Genomic DNA, 17144 nt, shown 5'->3' on the forward strand with positions numbered 1-17144 from the left:
CGAAAGGCAGCATGCTGGCAATTTGCCACGGTGACCGGGTCAAACTTCAGTAGGGATTGCATGCAACAAGAACTTCTGTTCGTGGTGTTCCAGAAACTCGTGTTTTGATTGCTTTGGAAGTGCAGTGGCCCTGCGCGAGTTCGTGCATTCCTACTCGGTACCGTTGGTATTTTGGTGACTCGGCTGCCCAAGAGTGCAGACGCTAGATCCCTTACATTTGTCTGCTGTGCCCGTGAGTGACCTATTACAGACGAGAGAGTTGTTATTTTTTCTGTAGATTTGACCTTCAAAGGGAAGAAGCGTGGATGTATCTGTCGAGCAGCCGACGGGTTGTGGTGGTCACAAAAGACCAGTCAGTGTAAGTACGCGTCCAGCGGAGGAACTCCTAGGAATTCAGGTCGAATGTTTTCGATCACTGCGCATTGACGAAGTTCGCTGAAAAGGTGCATGAGTTGTTCTACATATCTTATGTTGTCAAAACAGCCGAAGTGACCCGGCGCCTGCTCGAGGAGGAGTGCGACACGACGCTTCGTCGGTCAGAACCTGGACTGTCACCGGCAAACATGGTTCCAGAGGAGGAGCAAAGAAAATAGACGAAGCCAAAAAAAATCAATGTGAATGGTAGGATACACACTGTAAGTCCTCCGGAAGAGTGCAACGTAGGCAGTCTCAGATGTGCCTCAGCACGACTTTCCACCACTGTGACAGAAACAGAGGCTGTGGACTTCAGAACACATTTGGAAGCGATTCGCGATGTCTAAAGCTTCTAAGCCTTGTTGCGAGATGTTGCTAGATCTTCTGCCACTTCGATGATGTACACAGAAGGGAACTTTTCCCCTCAATCCAATACCCCAGTTGAAAACCGCAGTTTGTGTGTCGGCGACTTGTCTTCGTTATGCACATGCAATTGCATGCACAGAGGACGCCGTCTATTTGAGGTCCACTACAAGCTTGCTCTGAGGGTCACCCGGACGACTTGCAGGCAGCCTCTTTTTGCAGAAGCTGTAAGATTGGTGCTTTCTTTTCCTACTCTCCTGCCTGTTCCTCTCTCCTTCGGCTTCCTCGGATTTCCGTGCCGACCCTGCAGTTCTAGGTCGTCTGCGTAGACCGCCATCATACGCTGCACAACCGGACAACTTTGTGGTTTTCGTTCCCTGTGTTTGTTTTCGTAGGCCTTTTCTGCATGCGATCGTGTCATCGTGTTACAGTCGTTTCTGCGTCACTTCCATTCCATTTTTCAGCCACACCTTTTGTCCCGCACTCGCGACCCAAACTGCTTGTCTCAAGCCTGTGCTCACGCAGAGTGGGTGGCTTGCGTGCCTTGCCGCTCCCTCTCTGTTCTCGAATTTGCAATTTGTGCGCTTATGCTTTAATATGTAACTGGTGGTTGGTCTTCCCGTCAAGTCCCTACCGATCTTTGTCCAGCCGGAAGTGAGTCTACGGTTCCCGTGTTCAGACCTTAGGTTTTCGACTCGTCAACCCGCAGGCGATCCGAGGTGTGTACACACCCCGGACATTTGCGTCTCAGTGTCACTGTTTCTGTATCGTTGACCCCCGGCATATTTGGAGTCGAAAAATCTCTTTCCAACCAGTAAAGCGAAGAGATTTTCGAATTTTCCGTTTCGTTACTCGAGCAGCACCGCGTCGGAGAAAACCTTTCATTTCCCCGCGCGGACACTTGGCGGTCTCTACGGCAGTTGCCGTTCATCGCATTCAAAACAAGTCGCTATGGGTGCCGAAGACGGGAGCAGCGGCGCAAATGCGCGGAACGCAGACGGCAGCAATCGGTGGTGTTTGATCGAAAGTGACCCGGGCGTCTTCACGGAGCTCGTGGAGAAGGTGGGGGTGAAAGGCGTGGAGTTCGACGAGATTTTCGGCGTCGATGAGGAGTCGTTCGAGGCACTGAAACAGAGGCATCGAAAGATCTTCGGCTTCGTTTTCCTCTTCAACTGGACCAAGGATGCTGCGGGAGCGGCGACTGGAGATGCAGCTGACTCGAGCCAAGACGTAGCCATGGACGATGCCCTCGGTGCTGCTCAGTGTCCACCAGACCTCTTCTTCGCGAAACAGGCAAGTGTAGCTCAGTTAAACAGGCCAGGTTGAACTGTGTATCCGAGACTGTGTCATGCGGAAGCCAGTAAGTGCCGATGTTATAATTTGGGGCTGTACGGCGACTCTATCAGATCCCCATAAATCAGTCGCACATCTCCCGATGAAAGCACTGGGAAAGGTGCATAGCAATGCTTTGGCAAACCACGCAGTTCGCGCTGTCTATCACCCGGTGTCGTCGCAAGAAGACCGACAAGATCGGAACAGCCGAAACGCTGTACAATCACCTGACACACTGGAAGCAGACGCGCGCACCGTGGTGGCGTAGTCAGCGTCGAACAACATCCAACGAAGCGTCGACGGACATGCACAGGTGGACGTCTTTGACCCTTGATCGGTGTGAGCGTACTTGCCTGGCAATGACGCAGCTCCCGTTTCTTCAGTGTCGCGCGCCACTGCTCCACATAAGGAGACGACTGCGAGAGAGGCTACGCCCCGCCAGAGAGATCAAGAGTCGGACCTGGCGCGTTCAACAGAAGAAGGCACACTGCAGGTCGACAGACGAGGGTACAAAGAAGAGGCCCTCTAGGAGAGGCTGAACATTTGTGTGGTGTGGTTTCTAGGTAATCGAGAACGCATGCGCGAGCCAGGCGATCTTGTCCGTTCTTGTCAACAAACGAGAAGAAATCCAAGATGTCGGATCGACAATCAATGCCCTTGTTGACTTCACCAAGGACTTTGTCGATCCTCAAATGCGTGGAGAGGCCATAGGCAACTCGTAAGCTTTTCAGCTGTCTCCGTTTCACTCACGCGATTATCCCCCCTCCAAAAAGCAGTTCTGCTTTGTTGGGAAGCAAACCGTGGTCGTTCCGTTTTGCTCCCTTTCCTTTGTTTTCGTTTTTCTTCGTCTCTTCTCTCTACACGTTTGGTGCTTCCGCTTCGGACTCCTCGAGAGATTCAATCTAGCAGGGAAGACTCGCGATTGCGTCTGGGGTTTCTGCCCGCTTTTCTTTTGGAGGTTCTGGCTGCCGGTCGCATTTCACTGAATTGTTCTGCGACTCTCACTTCGATGGTTCTGAGTATTCTGCCACCTGAGTCATTTGTTTTTCTCACGCTGCCGATTCGAGTGTGTCTCTGAATCGTCCTGTGGGGCGTCCCTCTGTCCTCTTCCGAGACCGGCGGATGGACGTCCATGTTCTTCCGGGGATCTGAAACAGTTTCAGAAATGGCACTTCACCCTCCAGCTGCCAACCGCGTCTATGTCGAATACAGGCGATGCCTGGAACATCTGAGATCCTGCGTGGCGCCGGATGGACGAAAAGCTTTCTTCTTTTTTTGTGCATACAGGGAACTCATTCGAGCTGCGCACAACTCTTTCAGAAGCTCCAGTCCGTTCGACTGGACAGACGACGACGATGACAAGGAGAAGGAGGACGCCTTCCACTTTGTGTCGTACATCTTTTTCAAAGGCCATGCGTACGAAATGGACGGCCTGAAGCCCGTGAGTGCAAACCTACAGGAGGCTCACTACAACCGTCGCTCTTACCTCTCGAATCAACAGCGAGACAAAACGAATCCCAGCTGCAAGTGCGGTCGGGGCCATTGTACTGGGCGTCAAGCCGTGAAAAGCATCGTGCCGCTTCGGCAGTCAAGCAGGAAACCGAGAGTCGAACTCGTGGCGCTGCAGCAGAGCAACTTTCTTTTTCAACAAGAGCGGGTTTCCTTTCATGACACCGTAAAGAAGATGCGGTGTTTAACGAGCTTATAACAACACTCCGGAACTGTAAAACGTCGAGCAAACGCGCTTCGTTCGTTCCCTTCGGCGTCGGCGTTCACTCGCCGTTCATGCGCTGCTGTTGGGGTTTGCCCTCTTCCTTCCCTCTCTTCTCTTTCTCGCGTCCTTCCCTCTCTTCTTTTTCTCTTCTTTCTCTCCTTTCCTTATCTTCCGAATGTCCCTCTCTCCTTCGCTCTGCCTCAGTTCTCGTTCCTTCCATTCCTGCTCTTTGGGGTGTGCTCGCTTTTTAAAATTTTTTCCTCTGGGCTTTGTGGTGCGTTGCTCTCCATTTTCGCCTCTTCGGCGCGTACGTATGCGTTTCTCTCTGCTCCCAGACTTTCTGTGTGTGACGCACGAGAGAAGAGTCGCGCAGCGACGCGTAGGGGGATCCTCTTCCTGCGTTCTGTGTCGGTTTGAATGGAGAAGTAAATCGCAGTTATCTGCTCGTCGGCTTCTGCGTCTTTCTACAGGGTCCCCAAAATTTGGGTTCCTGCGGTGAGGATAGCTGGACGGAACTTGTCAGGAAGCGGCTGCAAAGCAGAATTGCCAAGTGAGAGCTATACCGTGAAAATGAGGAAAAAGGAAGGTTTTCTATTCCACTTGGAGTTGACCCCCTATGCTCTTTGATGTTTCTGACCTCCGGGGAAGGCCGTCTGCCTTCCGTCGAATCTCTCGAGTACATCTATGCATTCACACATCGTTGTACATATCTGTCTACACAAATGCACTTTCTTCTGTATACATGTACACACCTAGTTCAGAGTCGACTCATCCACATATATATACAAATACATACATACAAATATATATATATATATATATATTAATGTAGATTGATATACTTATATATAGGTAGAAATACGGATGGATGTATATCTTTATATAATATATATATATATATAGGTAGACGTTGTTGCATCTTTCGTTGTGTTGTAACGGATTGCCGATTGCTCTTTTTTGGTTGCCCAAGTAAACAGTCGCTGAGTCTCGCAGCTTCACCGATTGTCGTTTTTTCCCTTCATGGAATCGGTTGATCGACAGGATTCAGACGGCCGCAAGTGGAGAGCTGCGTTTCAACCTGATGGCTGTGACGGAAGACAATTTGTCGAAAGTGCAGCAAGACCTGTTGCGCGAGAGGTGAGTCTGTCGACACCTCGTTCTCTCGTTTTTCTTTCTTCGCTTTGGAGATCCAGCAGTTCCGATGTCGAACTTCCTTCTGAAGCGACCCTTAAGCAAACGTATCTTCTTCTCGGTTCTTTGTCTCCTCGACCGCCTTGTTCGTATCCACGCTGCGGCGAAAACTCGCAGACAGTTCTCGGGCACAGAAGAAATTGTTTGCTCTCAGATGCATCGCTTGAAACAGACGCTCCACCTGTTTCCATCGACGTATCGACTTCTACATCTATCAAATATATATATATATATATATATATATATATTTGTATGTACCTCTCAGTCTATACCTATCTAACTCTGCCCATCCGCGTACCTTTCTAATCATCTGTATCTGCTTGTATGCATATGCGTATCTCTGTCCATCTGACTATGTCTCTCTCTCTATCTATCTATCTATCTATCTATCTATCTATATATATATATATATACATATATATATATATATATACATTTGCATGCATGTGCGTGTCGATGTGTGGGCATCCATCTACGATGCGACAGGCGGCCTTTTCCTCAGTGTTCTGATTTTTTTCTTGCGTCATGTCGGTTTCCAGGGTGGTTATTCAGCGGGCAAAGATCAAGCTGATTAGTTCTGGCCAGGACATCGAACTGGACGATGAGGTGGACGACGACCAAGCGCCTTCAGGGACGCCCACGATGGAGGAACTCCCCGACGACATCGCCGCTCTGGAAAAAGTGAGCAAGACGAGAACACAACACCAAAGAACAAAAGAAAAGAGAAAGATAGGTCGAAGGAGAACGCGAGAAAAGAGAGAAAGATAGAGGGGAAACAAGAGAAGAAAGAGAACAGGAGAAGCGAGAGAACAAGAAGAGAGGGAGATAGACAGGTAACAAATGAGGATGCAGGAAGACAAAAAGATGGTTTATTTGATTTCGCGTTCAACAACCACATTGACAACGAGTTTCTTCACTTCCTCGCGTTGTTTTGAGGAAGTATGTGTTTCAGAGTCGACGGAAATGGGAGTTGGCAGGATTGATAACGCACCGTCTCCTCAAGAATGTAGAGGAAGAAGTTGCTTCTGTGCAGATGAATCCCAAACAGAAAACGACAACATCGATATGGATAGAGAGCATGCGACGTGCGCTTTGAAATATACACGGATTTCTCCTTGTTTCTTGTGTCCTGTTTTTTTTTTGAGCGAGAGTCGGGTGGGCGATTGTTGCAGTTGTCTCTGGGAGGGGGCAGATATCCATGTGCATGCATCCTGGCACCTGAAGTCTCTTGACAAGTCCTTTCTTTTCTGTTCACGCATTTGCGTCTCAGGTTGTTCGGGAAGCGGAGGACAGAAAGAAGCTGCTGAAAGAGCAGGAAGAAGAAGAACTGGACAAACGAGCTGTACGCACACCTCGCGACCTCTTGCCGCATGCGATCGCTGTCCACATGTTGTGCAACTTCTCTCAGTTTTTCATGTTCAGTCAACCTCTGGCCTCTTTGGCTCGCAGTTCTCAACGGGCCGATTCATCTCCACAGCCACACGCATGCGTCGCAAACCACTTTCGGATTGGAAAGGGAGACAGTGTGGGGAAGAGAAAAGGAGACAGTGTGGGGAAGAGAAAAGGAGACAGTGTGGGGAAGAGAAAGAGAGACAGAGCAACAAGGGGAAAGAGGCGAGATGGCGTTGTGAGGGAAGGGAAGTTCGCCGTTACGGAGATCGCAGAATTCGCGGCAGCGTTTCTCCTTGCACTGTCCTGGGTGGCTGTGTCTCTTCTTTATTTGTCTCCCCTGTGCGAGCTGCGGAAACTGTGAAGTCAGAACTGATTTCTTGTGTCTTCTCAGCGATGGAAGAAGGAGAATGCCCGGCGACGTCACGACTTCGTTCCCTTCCTTCTGACCGTCATCAAGTGAGTCAGCGAGGCCTGAGCGAGAAAAGAGGTGTACGCGGTGTACATACACGTCAAACGAGAGGCAGCTGAGCGAGCACTGTGTCCTCTTCTGAAACCGCTGCGGGTGTCGCCCTGCCTGTCTGCATGTACCCTCTGTAGTTTTTTTTAAGTGCGCATGTCGATGCAGATGGACTCGGTCACTCGAACATGACTTTTTTCTCTCCATGTTTTCAGGCATCTCGCGAGAAAGGGGGAACTGGTCAAATCCGTCACGGCAGCACAGGAGACGATCGCGAGGCGGCAGCACGAGAGGAAAAAGGCGAAAACGGGTGCCACGGGTGTCTCTACATAACTGCATGCAGTCGACACACCAACCTGGATTCACCTCTACATATGCACATACACAAAAATATATACACATAAATATATATATATATATATATATGTATACATATATATATATATATATATATGTATTGTATGCATGTGTAGGCGTACAGTGTGTGAGTCTGTACACCTAAAGACATACGGCACATGAGTCCAGACGTCTTTGTGTGTATGCTATGTGAAGCGGTTCGCGTTGATAAATTTGTATCCAGACCTGGTTCCATTGCGATTGTTGTTCTTTTCAAAGAGGAAGAAAACTTTTCGGCGAAGGAAAACGACGCCGGTGTCTCTCTCGAATGGCGACACAACGCGCGGCGGCTGCGCTAATCCTCGCGCGTTCGCCGCCGATTTTGACATTTCAGCAATCGTCAAAAGAGACGCGCATTTTCCAACGTCTCATATAACCGTAAATATTCATATAACCGTGAGTAGCGTATGCGGTTACCAATCCATATATATATATATATATATATACGTATGTTGTATGATATACATGCGGTATCTAAATAGGGTGATGTGTGGAGACAGATATGTTAGAGTTGAAATTCATTAATAGAGATAAATGCCTATATATATATATAGAGAGAGAGAGATAGATATACAGACATATATATAGGTGGATAAAGATATATATATATATATATATATGTATAGGTAGATATACATACCTATAGATAGGTAGATAGATAGATAAACGCATGAGAGACAAGCGTAGGCATAAGTCGCTACATGTAGATAGATCCACAGATAAGCAGATGCACGGAAGTATTGGTTTAAGGAGATGCAAGAGGACGGTTTGAAACACAGATAAATAGAGATAGAGATATAGATGGATTCAGATATCAGATATACGTATGTACAGTTATAGATGCGCATAGCGACATGCATATGCGTATGTTCTTTCGCAGTGTGAGAATGCCTGAGTATCTTGTCAGCTACCTTTTTTATATCTGCACACCCCGGTGTATCACATTCGTTTTCTCCAGAGTGTTTGAGTGGAAGATCGAGATTCATGCGTCACATATCGAGGCAGTTCGTTGTTTTTGCTTTCGACATGAACGCATCTCTCCCAAAGGAGAAAAGCAGCCAAGCTAGCGAATCTGCGCTGTAAGAGGCCGACGCTCCTTTCTCGCACTAGAAATGTAGGCTGAGTCTGTTTTCTTTCAGCCTTCAACAAGAACGTTTTTGCTGCGATCTCAGTTTGCCAGAGGTTTAGGAGTCCACTCGCTTGTTCTTCGATTTGTGTTGCGGGTGAAGACAGACTCTCTCCGGCTCCGGGTGTCTGTACAGCTGATCCGCGATCCAGCACTGTGTGGAGTGTGTACAGCTTGCTTGCAACTGTTGGGTCTGTCTTTACAGCTCTTCGTCCACGTTGCGTTGTCAAGTTCTTCTGAAGAAAGTATCCGCTTCAATCAGCGCCGCTAACACACCGGAGCTCGAGTGTACACCCACATGTTTTCTCGATCTGGGGAAATTGCATGCGAGCGTTCAGACACCTGAGGACCGGAGGGACAAAGCAGAGGGTCGAGAGAACGAAAAACGACCGTCGCCCACCCACTTTGGGGAACATGAGCAGACTGCATGCGGAAAAGGCTCCAGGGATTTGACATTCTTCAGTCACCAAAATGTTCATCTTCAAGTCAAACAACTGCATGTGACAAGCGCAACCCCACAGTAAAGTCACGGGAATATACAAATGTATATTTATACCTATATATACATATACATATGTATGCAGAAACGCCCATTTAGATACGGCCTACGCGCACGATTATTTGTATGCAGAGAATATAGAGATACGCAGTTCAATATAAGATACGCAGTTAAATATACATGCATGCAACGGATTGTTTATGTTTGAGGATCTGCGTCTGGACAGATGTGCCTGAACGGTTGTGCGTTATTCGACGTCGTCGTCTTCATTGTCTTCGTCGTCGGCGCAGAAAAAGACCGAGCGTTTCTGGAGACATGAAAGAAGACAAGCGAAGAATCCGGAAAGAAGATGACGGCAGACACACGGAGAGCAAGAGAGAGGCAGGAAGAGAGAACAGAGAACAAAAAGACAGGGCAGAGTGTGAGAGGGAACAAGGCAGAGCGACAGACACGGCATCGCAGGGAGAAGGGACATCGAAGGGGGGTCGAGTGCAAGGCGAAAGAAGCGAACCGAACAGCCATGGAAGTCGCTGCGTTTCTCCTTTTCTTTTTATGCGGTCAGCCGCACAGAATTATATCCACCTGCCGTCGTTTTTTGATGCCGGCGACACACACATCTTAAACTGTCCCCGCTTTGGTGAAGAAACGACAAATGAGCTGGACAGAGATAAAGGCCTTCTTCTCGTTTGTTGCCCCAGCACGACGACCGACGAGGAGACAATGAAGGACAATAAAGACGACGAGGTCGAGCAATGCTCCACAGTCTCCACACATGCACAAATTATTGATGCAAATCTTTAAACACGAGAAAGTTCAAGAATTCAACCATAGATTCGTAACTCCTGTTCTGCTTACCAGCTGCCAAATTTGGAGCCGATTGTCCTCGCCGACGGACGCCACTACCTGAGTGGATGTACACAGCAGGCAGAATAGCAAGACTTGGAGAGAGCGTTTTTCCAGTGAGCAAAACAGTGGACGGTTTTCGCCTCATTTAGGAGACCTTGGAGAGAAAACAAGAGGCACTCTTTTTCGCTTTCACTCTTGATTACTGAAGAGCTCTGCTTCCTCGAGCCTTCTGCACGAAAACGGGCAGAACAGGCTCACATTCAAGATTTGCTTCTCTGGAGTTTCATGCGTCTTCGGCCCATTTGTGTCGGACAACGTCCTGTCGTCTTCCTCCTCCCCTCTTTTCTCCTCTGCTGTCTTCTCTTTCTCCTCTTTCCGGCCTCTTCCATCTTTCCCTTGGACCTCGTCGGCGCGTCCTCTTGATCACTCCTCCGCTCTTCACCTGCTTCTGTTCGTTCTGTTCTGTCTCCTTTGTTTTTCCCTGTTTCGCTCTTTCTCTGTCTTCTTTGTTTTTTTTCGCCTCGAGTCGGCCCCCCTCCCCCTATCCGCCCACCTTGTCAAGAGACGCGAGATCTTCGCGGTTCCACGCCATGTCGCTGACTGCCGCCACATGGCCGCCGTGGGAGAACTGTACGTACACCGCAAACGGCAAAGCAACAGCGCTCGATAAAAACCCTGCAAATCTCCCCAAAACTCCACAGGCAACTCCCCGGAGATCCGAGACAGGACGGCATCTCCGAACACACCGCAAAACGTGGAAGGCACCACCCGTTATCCGAGAGGTTGACCCGCAGAGCCGCGCCGCGCGCCTCCGCGTTTCGCTGCATGCGCACCAGAAGCTCGGGAGGACCGTCTTCAGCGTCTTCCTCCGACTGTTCCTCTCCGACTTTTTTCAAGTCCCAGAGAGAGACGAATCGGTCTCTGCCGGCTGAGGAAAGAAGTCCAGCTTCGCAGCCGGCGAAGGCGACCCGCGTCACTTCGCCGTCGTGCGCCGCGTCAACCATGTGGACAGGCTTTTCTCCGCGCCGGCGGTCAAACACCCGCAAGTGCTGAAGACACCGAGCAAAAGGGTGAAAGGATTCTCTGTCTTTCGAAGCGGAGGCCCAGAGAGAGAAGGAACTCCAATGCAGAAGAAAGATCGACGAAGACGCAAGGACGGGGGTCGCGGGCCGGGAAAGCACTCACACGGAAAACCAGCAAACGTCGACAGAGCCTGAGACAGTGAGACGAGTGAGAGCGAAGGAGAGAAGAGCAAAGAGAAAAGGAGATGAAAGCGCAGCGCAGACTGCCACGAAACGAACACGGGGACGCCTCAAACATCTCGACGCCGATGGTAGAAAAAGAATTCTTACACCGCGATTGTCTCCACAGACGATCGTGTTTGGCTGCTGCTCGTCTGCGCACAAGCAGGTGAGGAGGTCCGCTTCCGACGCCTTGAACTGAAAAGAAACAGAGACGCAAACGTCGTTTCTCTCGCATACAGCGCTCGCACCGACGCAAGAGAGGAAACGCAACTTCTGAAAGAGACGCGAACAGGCGAGAAAGAAGTCTGCGGAAAGCCGCTCCTGCTCACTTGAACGGCTGCGGAGTTCGGACTGTCGTCGCGTATGTCCCACCTGGGCGTAAAGACAAAGACGCATGCAACGAGATCGGTAACGCATCTCCATACACCCAGTAGACGCGTGTCAAACCGACGCATGCTGCAAATTCAGAGGTCACGCTCATGCAGGGGGGCACCCGCGAGCCCCCGTCAGCTTAGACGCGAGGAGACTCGGAGGCGCCGAGCGCTCGGAGAGCAACGCGACTGGCGCGCGACGAGTGCGTCAAAGTATGTTCTCGCTTCGCGCTGTCAGTTACAACAGGACTTGCGTGGTTCTGCGCAACCGCGACGCAGCCTCGCGTCCACTCCAGTGCATCTCGCTTGCAGGGAGAAGAAAGAAGAGTTTTTGTTCGATACGGTGTACGCGCCTCCTCGTTTGCAGAACCGGAACCGGAAGGCGACAACACGGTTCAGCCTCAGCAGAAAACGAAGAACGTCTTCTCGCCTTACACACTGACAATGCCGTCGTCCCCGCAACTCGCGAGCAGAGCAGCTTCTCCGGGAATCCAGCAGCAATCGTTAACGGCTCCCTTTGAGACAGTCCAAGTGCGAAGAGGTGCGTCTGACGAAAACAATTTCGAAAAAAACAATACATCCACTACAAGACAAAAATTCACCACCAGCTGCATACACGAACCTCCAATACCCTACATACGTGGTTTTGAGGGGTGCTCGTCGATGGACAGTGATGTGCATGAAGTTCAGGAATTCAAACATGAAGGCATACACTGTAAATACGCGTATAAAAGTGTATGTTTCGAGCTTTGCATATAGGCGGAGATGCGTATCGCTCCGCCGAAATGCTGAGACGAGAAACAAGAAAGGTTCTGTTGCGAGGCGCCGCGGAGGCTCCTCGTTGTTTGCAAGAGAAACTGAAGATCACAGACTGTTACGTGTGAGAGGGAAACGGGGAAGACGCGTTTCCAAGTCGCACATCTGGAGGAAACCGTTTTTTCCTACTCCTTCGTCGATTTGCTGGAGAGTCCGACTCGTACTGACACGGTCACTCTGCACAGATCAGTGAACTGAGAAATGTGATGCGGGACCCGCGAACGCGTTTTCTTCAGTTTGCGCGGACAGGACGAGTTCCTCCTCGGTAACCGAGAGGTTCGCCTGTTCGCTGACCTTCGAATGCCGCCGCTCTATATCTGGCTTGGAGATTGCGGACACCGCTTTGACTCAGTTCCTTTTAGGTTTTGAAAAAAACAGACGGACGCTCGCCTAGCCTCGCCTAGGCACCTACCGGCAGCAGAAGCAGCGGGCGCCGCCTGGACGTCGTGCAGGCAAATCGCGCCTGCATTCGACGTGGAGGCGAGACGACCGTGGACCATGGCATTCCACGCGAGGCCAAAGCTGCGCAGAACAGAGAGAGAGGAAACGAAAACGGAGTGCTGAACGCGTGGACGACCGGGAGGGGAGGAAGAAGAAGAGATGCAGTAGAGAGGAAGCAAGAGAGAAGAGGAAAACTGGCGGAAAAAAAGGAACCGAAAATGGCAGCGCCCTTCCGGAGACAAGCAAAGAGACGGGGGCCTCACCAGAATCGCACGCGAGACCAACAGACGTCAGCAGGGAACTCAGAAACGAAAGAAGCAAAGACAACAAGGAGGCGACCCAAGAAGAAAACGAAATTGAACGCGCGCGCGCGCCCGGTCTTCGAAATAACCAGGAGGGGCCGACGGTCGCAAACTTTCTCACCCGTCTGTGGTGTGACCAGGCAGCTTCAGCACAGCCCCCTCTGAGTGCGCCGAATCCATCGACAGATCGTAAATAGACACTGAAAAAAGCAAAGAAACGACCGGTGAAACAACGCGAGCGTCGAAGCAGGAGGGAAGACGAGAGAGTGGCGAACAGACGGAAGGGAGGTCAGTGCAAATGGAAGCCACTGTGGAGGACACTGAGTTTGCGAGAACGAAGGGGGAGGGGGGGCAGAAACGAAGAAACATCTGGAAAGACAAATAATCCTAAATTTGGGTGAGCGTATCTTGCTGACCATGTGTAGACTCTCTCGCCACATTCGTCTCGCACATTTCTCTAAAAAACGGAAACGCAAACGACTGTTCCTCACCGAAGCCTTGCGGACCCATGGTGGCGACGATGTCCGCCTTCTGGGGCATAAAGCGCGCGCTGTACATTTGCCCGACGCACCACACAGACACAGTCTTCTGTTCGGCGAGCCGCGGCGCTCGGCGGCGAGTTGCCAAAACTTTCTCGTTTTCAGAACGGTCTTAACAACTGCGGCTCACCACACGGTTAGGATGGCAGCCCAGCCGTAAGGGGGAAGGAAGAAAGCGAGGGAAAAAGAGAAAGCGAACGAGTAAGAATCAGATGGATCGAGATGGAAAGCAAAAGTGAGAGGTGAGGACCAAGAGGGGTGAGTTTTGGTCCGCTGTCTGTTGCTCTGTCTTCGCATGTGTACTCGCCGCAACACAGTCGGCTGCTTCTCTTGATGACTACGTCTCTGCAGACACCAGACACCGCTCCTGCTTTCCCCTCGTTTTCTGCTTTTCGTCTCCCACGGCCTTGGTTGCGTTCGCGTCCTCTGAGCGTTCTCCGGATGCCTCGCTCTCCCGCTTCTCAAGTTCCTGTGAACTGCGTAACTTGGTCAAATCGCGTTGCAAAGAAACAATCTCGCAGACCTCCTCGGAAGCAGGATCGTCTTCAACAGACTTACACATTCACTTCTCCTTCGTGGGGGAAACTCTTGACAGTTTTAAATTTGCACGGAAGAAGTCCGAAGCTGAATCCGTCGTAGTCTGTGCGACAACACACCGAAACAGGTTCTTCCACCTCCTGCGCTACCCCACCTGGCGTGGATTCCTCTCATCGCGAACTGTCTTCCAGGTGCGAAGGGAACATGCAGACAGACGACAGGCTCGAGAAGACAAGAAACGCAGGCAACGGCGTAGTGGGGGGAGACTCCGTACACCGGAGGAAACGGTCGAAGACGCACAGGGTCACACGCGAGAAACAGAGGGTGAGGAAGAATATGCAGCGAGCGTTGACAAGAGGAAGGGTGAGATGAGAAACGAAGCGAATGTGGATGAAGTCGAAGAGACATCGGGAAAGAAACAGGAGAAAAAAAGCTTCTTTCTAACACCAAAACAGCGAAACCATCTTCCACGCACCTGTCGGTCTCTCGACGTACGTCCGCGCCGCCTCGTCTTCAATGGGCTTCGCAGGGAGAGACACCTGAAGCAAGTCGCAAACCTATCTGTTTATGTCCTTTCACAAATCCCTTAAAAGACGAAACGTTGTTCATATATAGGTGCAAAAGCAAACTTGCGCGTATCTCTCAACTAGCGAAATATACACACGCATACAGACATGGATACAGACGCGAATACAGACGCGAGACCAGTAAAACATGTACATGTAGTACCGGAATACGAAGGTCGACAGACTCGCGTTTTTCCGAGTCCCACTTTGGCAAAGAAGCAGACCATCCAGTGTGTGGTGGTCCCCAGCGCGCAGCTACTGTATAAACACCTGAGCCGGGAAGACGGCGACGAACACCGACGATCCGAGAGTCTCAATGAATCTACGTCAGATGTTAAGGAAAGGTTACATCTTGACGCCGAGTCGATGCAGGAACGGGACAAGGTTTCCTCGATGTGTAACTCCATCCAGGAACTGCGGTGCCATGTTTTGTGTGAAAACCGCTGGCAGACTGTATCGCAAATCCCTCAAGACGAGCAGCGTTCCGGACTCGTGAATGCGAATCGAGAGCGGAGTCCTTCTTCGAAAACGGATTCGTGCTTTATGAACGCTGAGGCGAAACGAAAAGGTCTAGGCACAACTATCAATTGAGATCGAGAAGTAGTTCGAGTCTTAAAGCAATGCAGGCGCGCACCTGAAGAACGAGGAGCGAATTGTCGTCGCCGCTACTCGTGTGGGTCCCGATGAGAAGCCTCTGAGACACTGATGCAGCGCCCCTGACAGAGAGAGAGAAGACAGGAAACGCGGCCGACCTCGAGGCGCGGATACACTCCGGAAGTTGAAGCGCCTCCGCGCAACCGACCTTCCAGTCCCCGCAGGTCTCGCCACCCCATTTCGAAAGGGGACCCAAACGCACATGCGCTTCCCTCTCTCCTCCGAAAATGAACATCCACTCACAGAAGGCGCATGCGCATATGCATGTAAATGGCGACGCACGTAAACAGATAGAGAGATACGTATAGATAGATGTAGATAGACATTTAGATATATATATATATATGTATAGAGAATAGATAGATGCATAGATCGATAGAGATCAATATAGATAGATAGATTTGTCGATTCGTTTTTCGATGTTTGCGTACGTTTTTGTGGTGAGCCCCGGCAGCCACTGAACTGTGAGGGACGGCCACTCGAGGGTATAGTTCATGACTAAGTCGTAGAGCACTTTGGTGTTGACTTTCCAGTTGTTGAACTCTTCTGCAATGACAGCAGGGTCGTTTCGGTCTCCTTCCTCTTCGTCTTCCTTCTCTCCGTCGCTTTCTTCGTTGTCCTCGCCTTCTTCAGGCACCGTTCGGAGGCGTCGCCCACTCGGCGAGCGCGGCGCGTCCGCTGTACATACAGGCTGGGAGCTCTGCGCATGCGCGTCGCAGAGTGCGTTATGCTCGGCGTTCTCTGTCGCCTTTGCTGCATCGGGGAGCTCTTTTCCATCAGGTTTCCTCAGGCGCTTTCGCGACGCAGAGGGCGAAACTGCCTCGTCGGTCACGGGTCGCTTTCCCGGGACCGGCGCCTGCTCGAGTCCTCCATTCTTTGGGGAGGAGAGAGAGAAGGTCGGCAAGAGCGACGCAGAGACAGAAAGAGGAAGGACTGGAACGGAGGGCGCAGTTTGCTTCGCGTCGGTCGCCTCGGCTTCCGCCGTGGTTTCTGCAGAAGCTGGAGTCTGCGGCTCCAACGCGAGAGGGCGCGTTGCTTCTTCGCCTGTCATTGCGTTCCCTTCTTGCTCGCTTGCGGCAGAGGAAGGACTGTGGCCCGAGGTGGCGCGTCGCGTCGCCTCTTTGTCGCTCTCTGTTCGGATAGCTTCGCTCGCGTTCTGCGCGCCTCCTCGATCGAGCTGCACTTCACTGCGAGGGTGCCGCACGACAGAAGGGGCGAGAGGAGAACAGGAGACTCTGGTGAAGGGAACAGCGTCTTTCGTCGTAGCCACATCACCAGCAGGAGAGGCCGCGTTCTTGGGCGCAGTTGGCATGGCGCCGACGAACCAGGGACGCAGCAGCAAAAGGCTGGAAGAGAGGCGAGAACGATTGAGCAAACAGGAGCGAAGGGGAAGAATACAAAGGCGGCAAATCGGGAGGAGAACGAGCGTGGACAGAGTGGAGGGAGTTGAGAAGCGGAAGAAGGCTAGAGAGGCTGAGTGACAAAGGGAGGAGACGGGAGGCCGGAGCAAGCAAAACGCACGTGAAACGACGAAACAGTGGACGCTGAGTGTCGGGGAGATCCCAAAGACACGACGGTGGAGAAACCGCTGGAGAAAAAGAGGATGTGGAACTCTCGAAAAAACGAAAGTTCTTTCGTCACTTCTCTCGAAAGTCACACACGTTCCCGTTTGCGAGCTTTTCGGTGCGTTTCTGCGGTGTATGTACACCCGGCAAGGTCTCCTCGAGACCTCGCGACAGCACGGCCGAAGAGAAGAGCGCAGCACAGGTGGCTGGGTGTGCGGCGAAACGGACGCGGAGCTCCCTCAAAACTTTCGAGGAACGCCAGCGAAAGAAGACAGAAGGAAGAAGGAAATCACCGAAAAAGCGAAGAAGGGGACCCCCTTTTCAGTGTCTTCCCTCCGGTTTTGAGGAAGCTCCGGAGTCGCCGACACGCTCGATTTCT

At 51.2% G+C, this 17144-nt stretch overlaps 2 protein-coding genes across 2 annotated transcripts; one reads left to right on the plus strand and one right to left on the minus strand.

Moving 5' to 3' along the window:
- The first annotated feature begins 432 nt into the window (after positions 1-432).
- Positions 433-8010, plus strand: TGME49_247240 (ubiquitin carboxyl-terminal hydrolase, family 1 protein). The gene is made up of 9 exons (XM_002367050.2): positions 433-2070; positions 2673-2827; positions 3397-3550; positions 4294-4373; positions 4865-4960; positions 5554-5695; positions 6285-6356; positions 6798-6862; positions 7079-8010. Exons 1-9 carry the CDS (start codon positions 1729-1731, stop codon positions 7194-7196), a joined length of 1224 nt encoding a protein of 407 aa, XP_002367091.1. The 5' UTR covers positions 433-1728; the 3' UTR covers positions 7197-8010.
- A 411-nt stretch (positions 8011-8421) lies between these two features.
- TGME49_247250 (RbAp46) lies at positions 8422-17090 on the minus strand. The gene is made up of 14 exons (XM_002367051.2): positions 15632-17090; positions 15181-15262; positions 14456-14519; positions 14002-14083; positions 13396-13454; positions 13026-13104; positions 12574-12683; positions 11781-11892; positions 11304-11346; positions 11083-11169; positions 10564-10779; positions 10284-10358; positions 9740-9787; positions 8422-9191 (listed from the first exon to the last, which is right to left on the minus strand). Exons 1-14 carry the CDS (start codon positions 16510-16512, stop codon positions 9132-9134), a joined length of 1998 nt encoding a protein of 665 aa, XP_002367092.1. The 5' UTR covers positions 16513-17090; the 3' UTR covers positions 8422-9131.
- Between the last annotated feature and the right edge of the window lie 54 nt (positions 17091-17144).

This window comes from Toxoplasma gondii, chromosome XII, assembly GCF_000006565.2.
Source record: "Toxoplasma gondii ME49 chromosome XII, whole genome shotgun sequence".
Lineage (NCBI taxonomy): Eukaryota > Apicomplexa > Conoidasida > Eucoccidiorida > Sarcocystidae > Toxoplasma > Toxoplasma gondii.

What these genes read in the sequence shown, in the direction of transcription:
- TGME49_247240 (XM_002367050.2), top strand. Translation starts at nt 1,729, where the DNA reads ATGGGTGCCGAAGACGGGAGCAGCGGCGCAAATGCGCGGAACGCAGAC. An exon ending in GGAGAGGCCATAGGCAACTC is followed by an intron (nt 2,828 to 3,396) that starts GTAAGCTTTTCA and finishes TTGTGCATACAG; the next exon opens with GGAACTCATTCGAGCTGCGC. An exon ending in AAATGGACGGCCTGAAGCCC is followed by an intron (nt 3,551 to 4,293) that starts GTGAGTGCAAAC and finishes GTCTTTCTACAG; the next exon opens with GGTCCCCAAAATTTGGGTTC.
- TGME49_247250 (XM_002367051.2), bottom strand. Translation starts at nt 16,512, where the DNA reads ATGCCAACTGCGCCCAAGAACGCGGCCTCTCCTGCTGGTGATGTGGCT. An exon ending in CCGGGGCTCACCACAAAAAC is followed by an intron (nt 15,263 to 15,631) that starts GTACGCAAACAT and finishes TCTCTCTGTCAG; the next exon opens with GGGCGCTGCATCAGTGTCTC. An exon ending in ACGGTCCTCCCGAGCTTCTG is followed by an intron (nt 10,359 to 10,563) that starts GTGCGCATGCAG and finishes GTGTACGTACAG; the next exon opens with TTCTCCCACGGCGGCCATGT.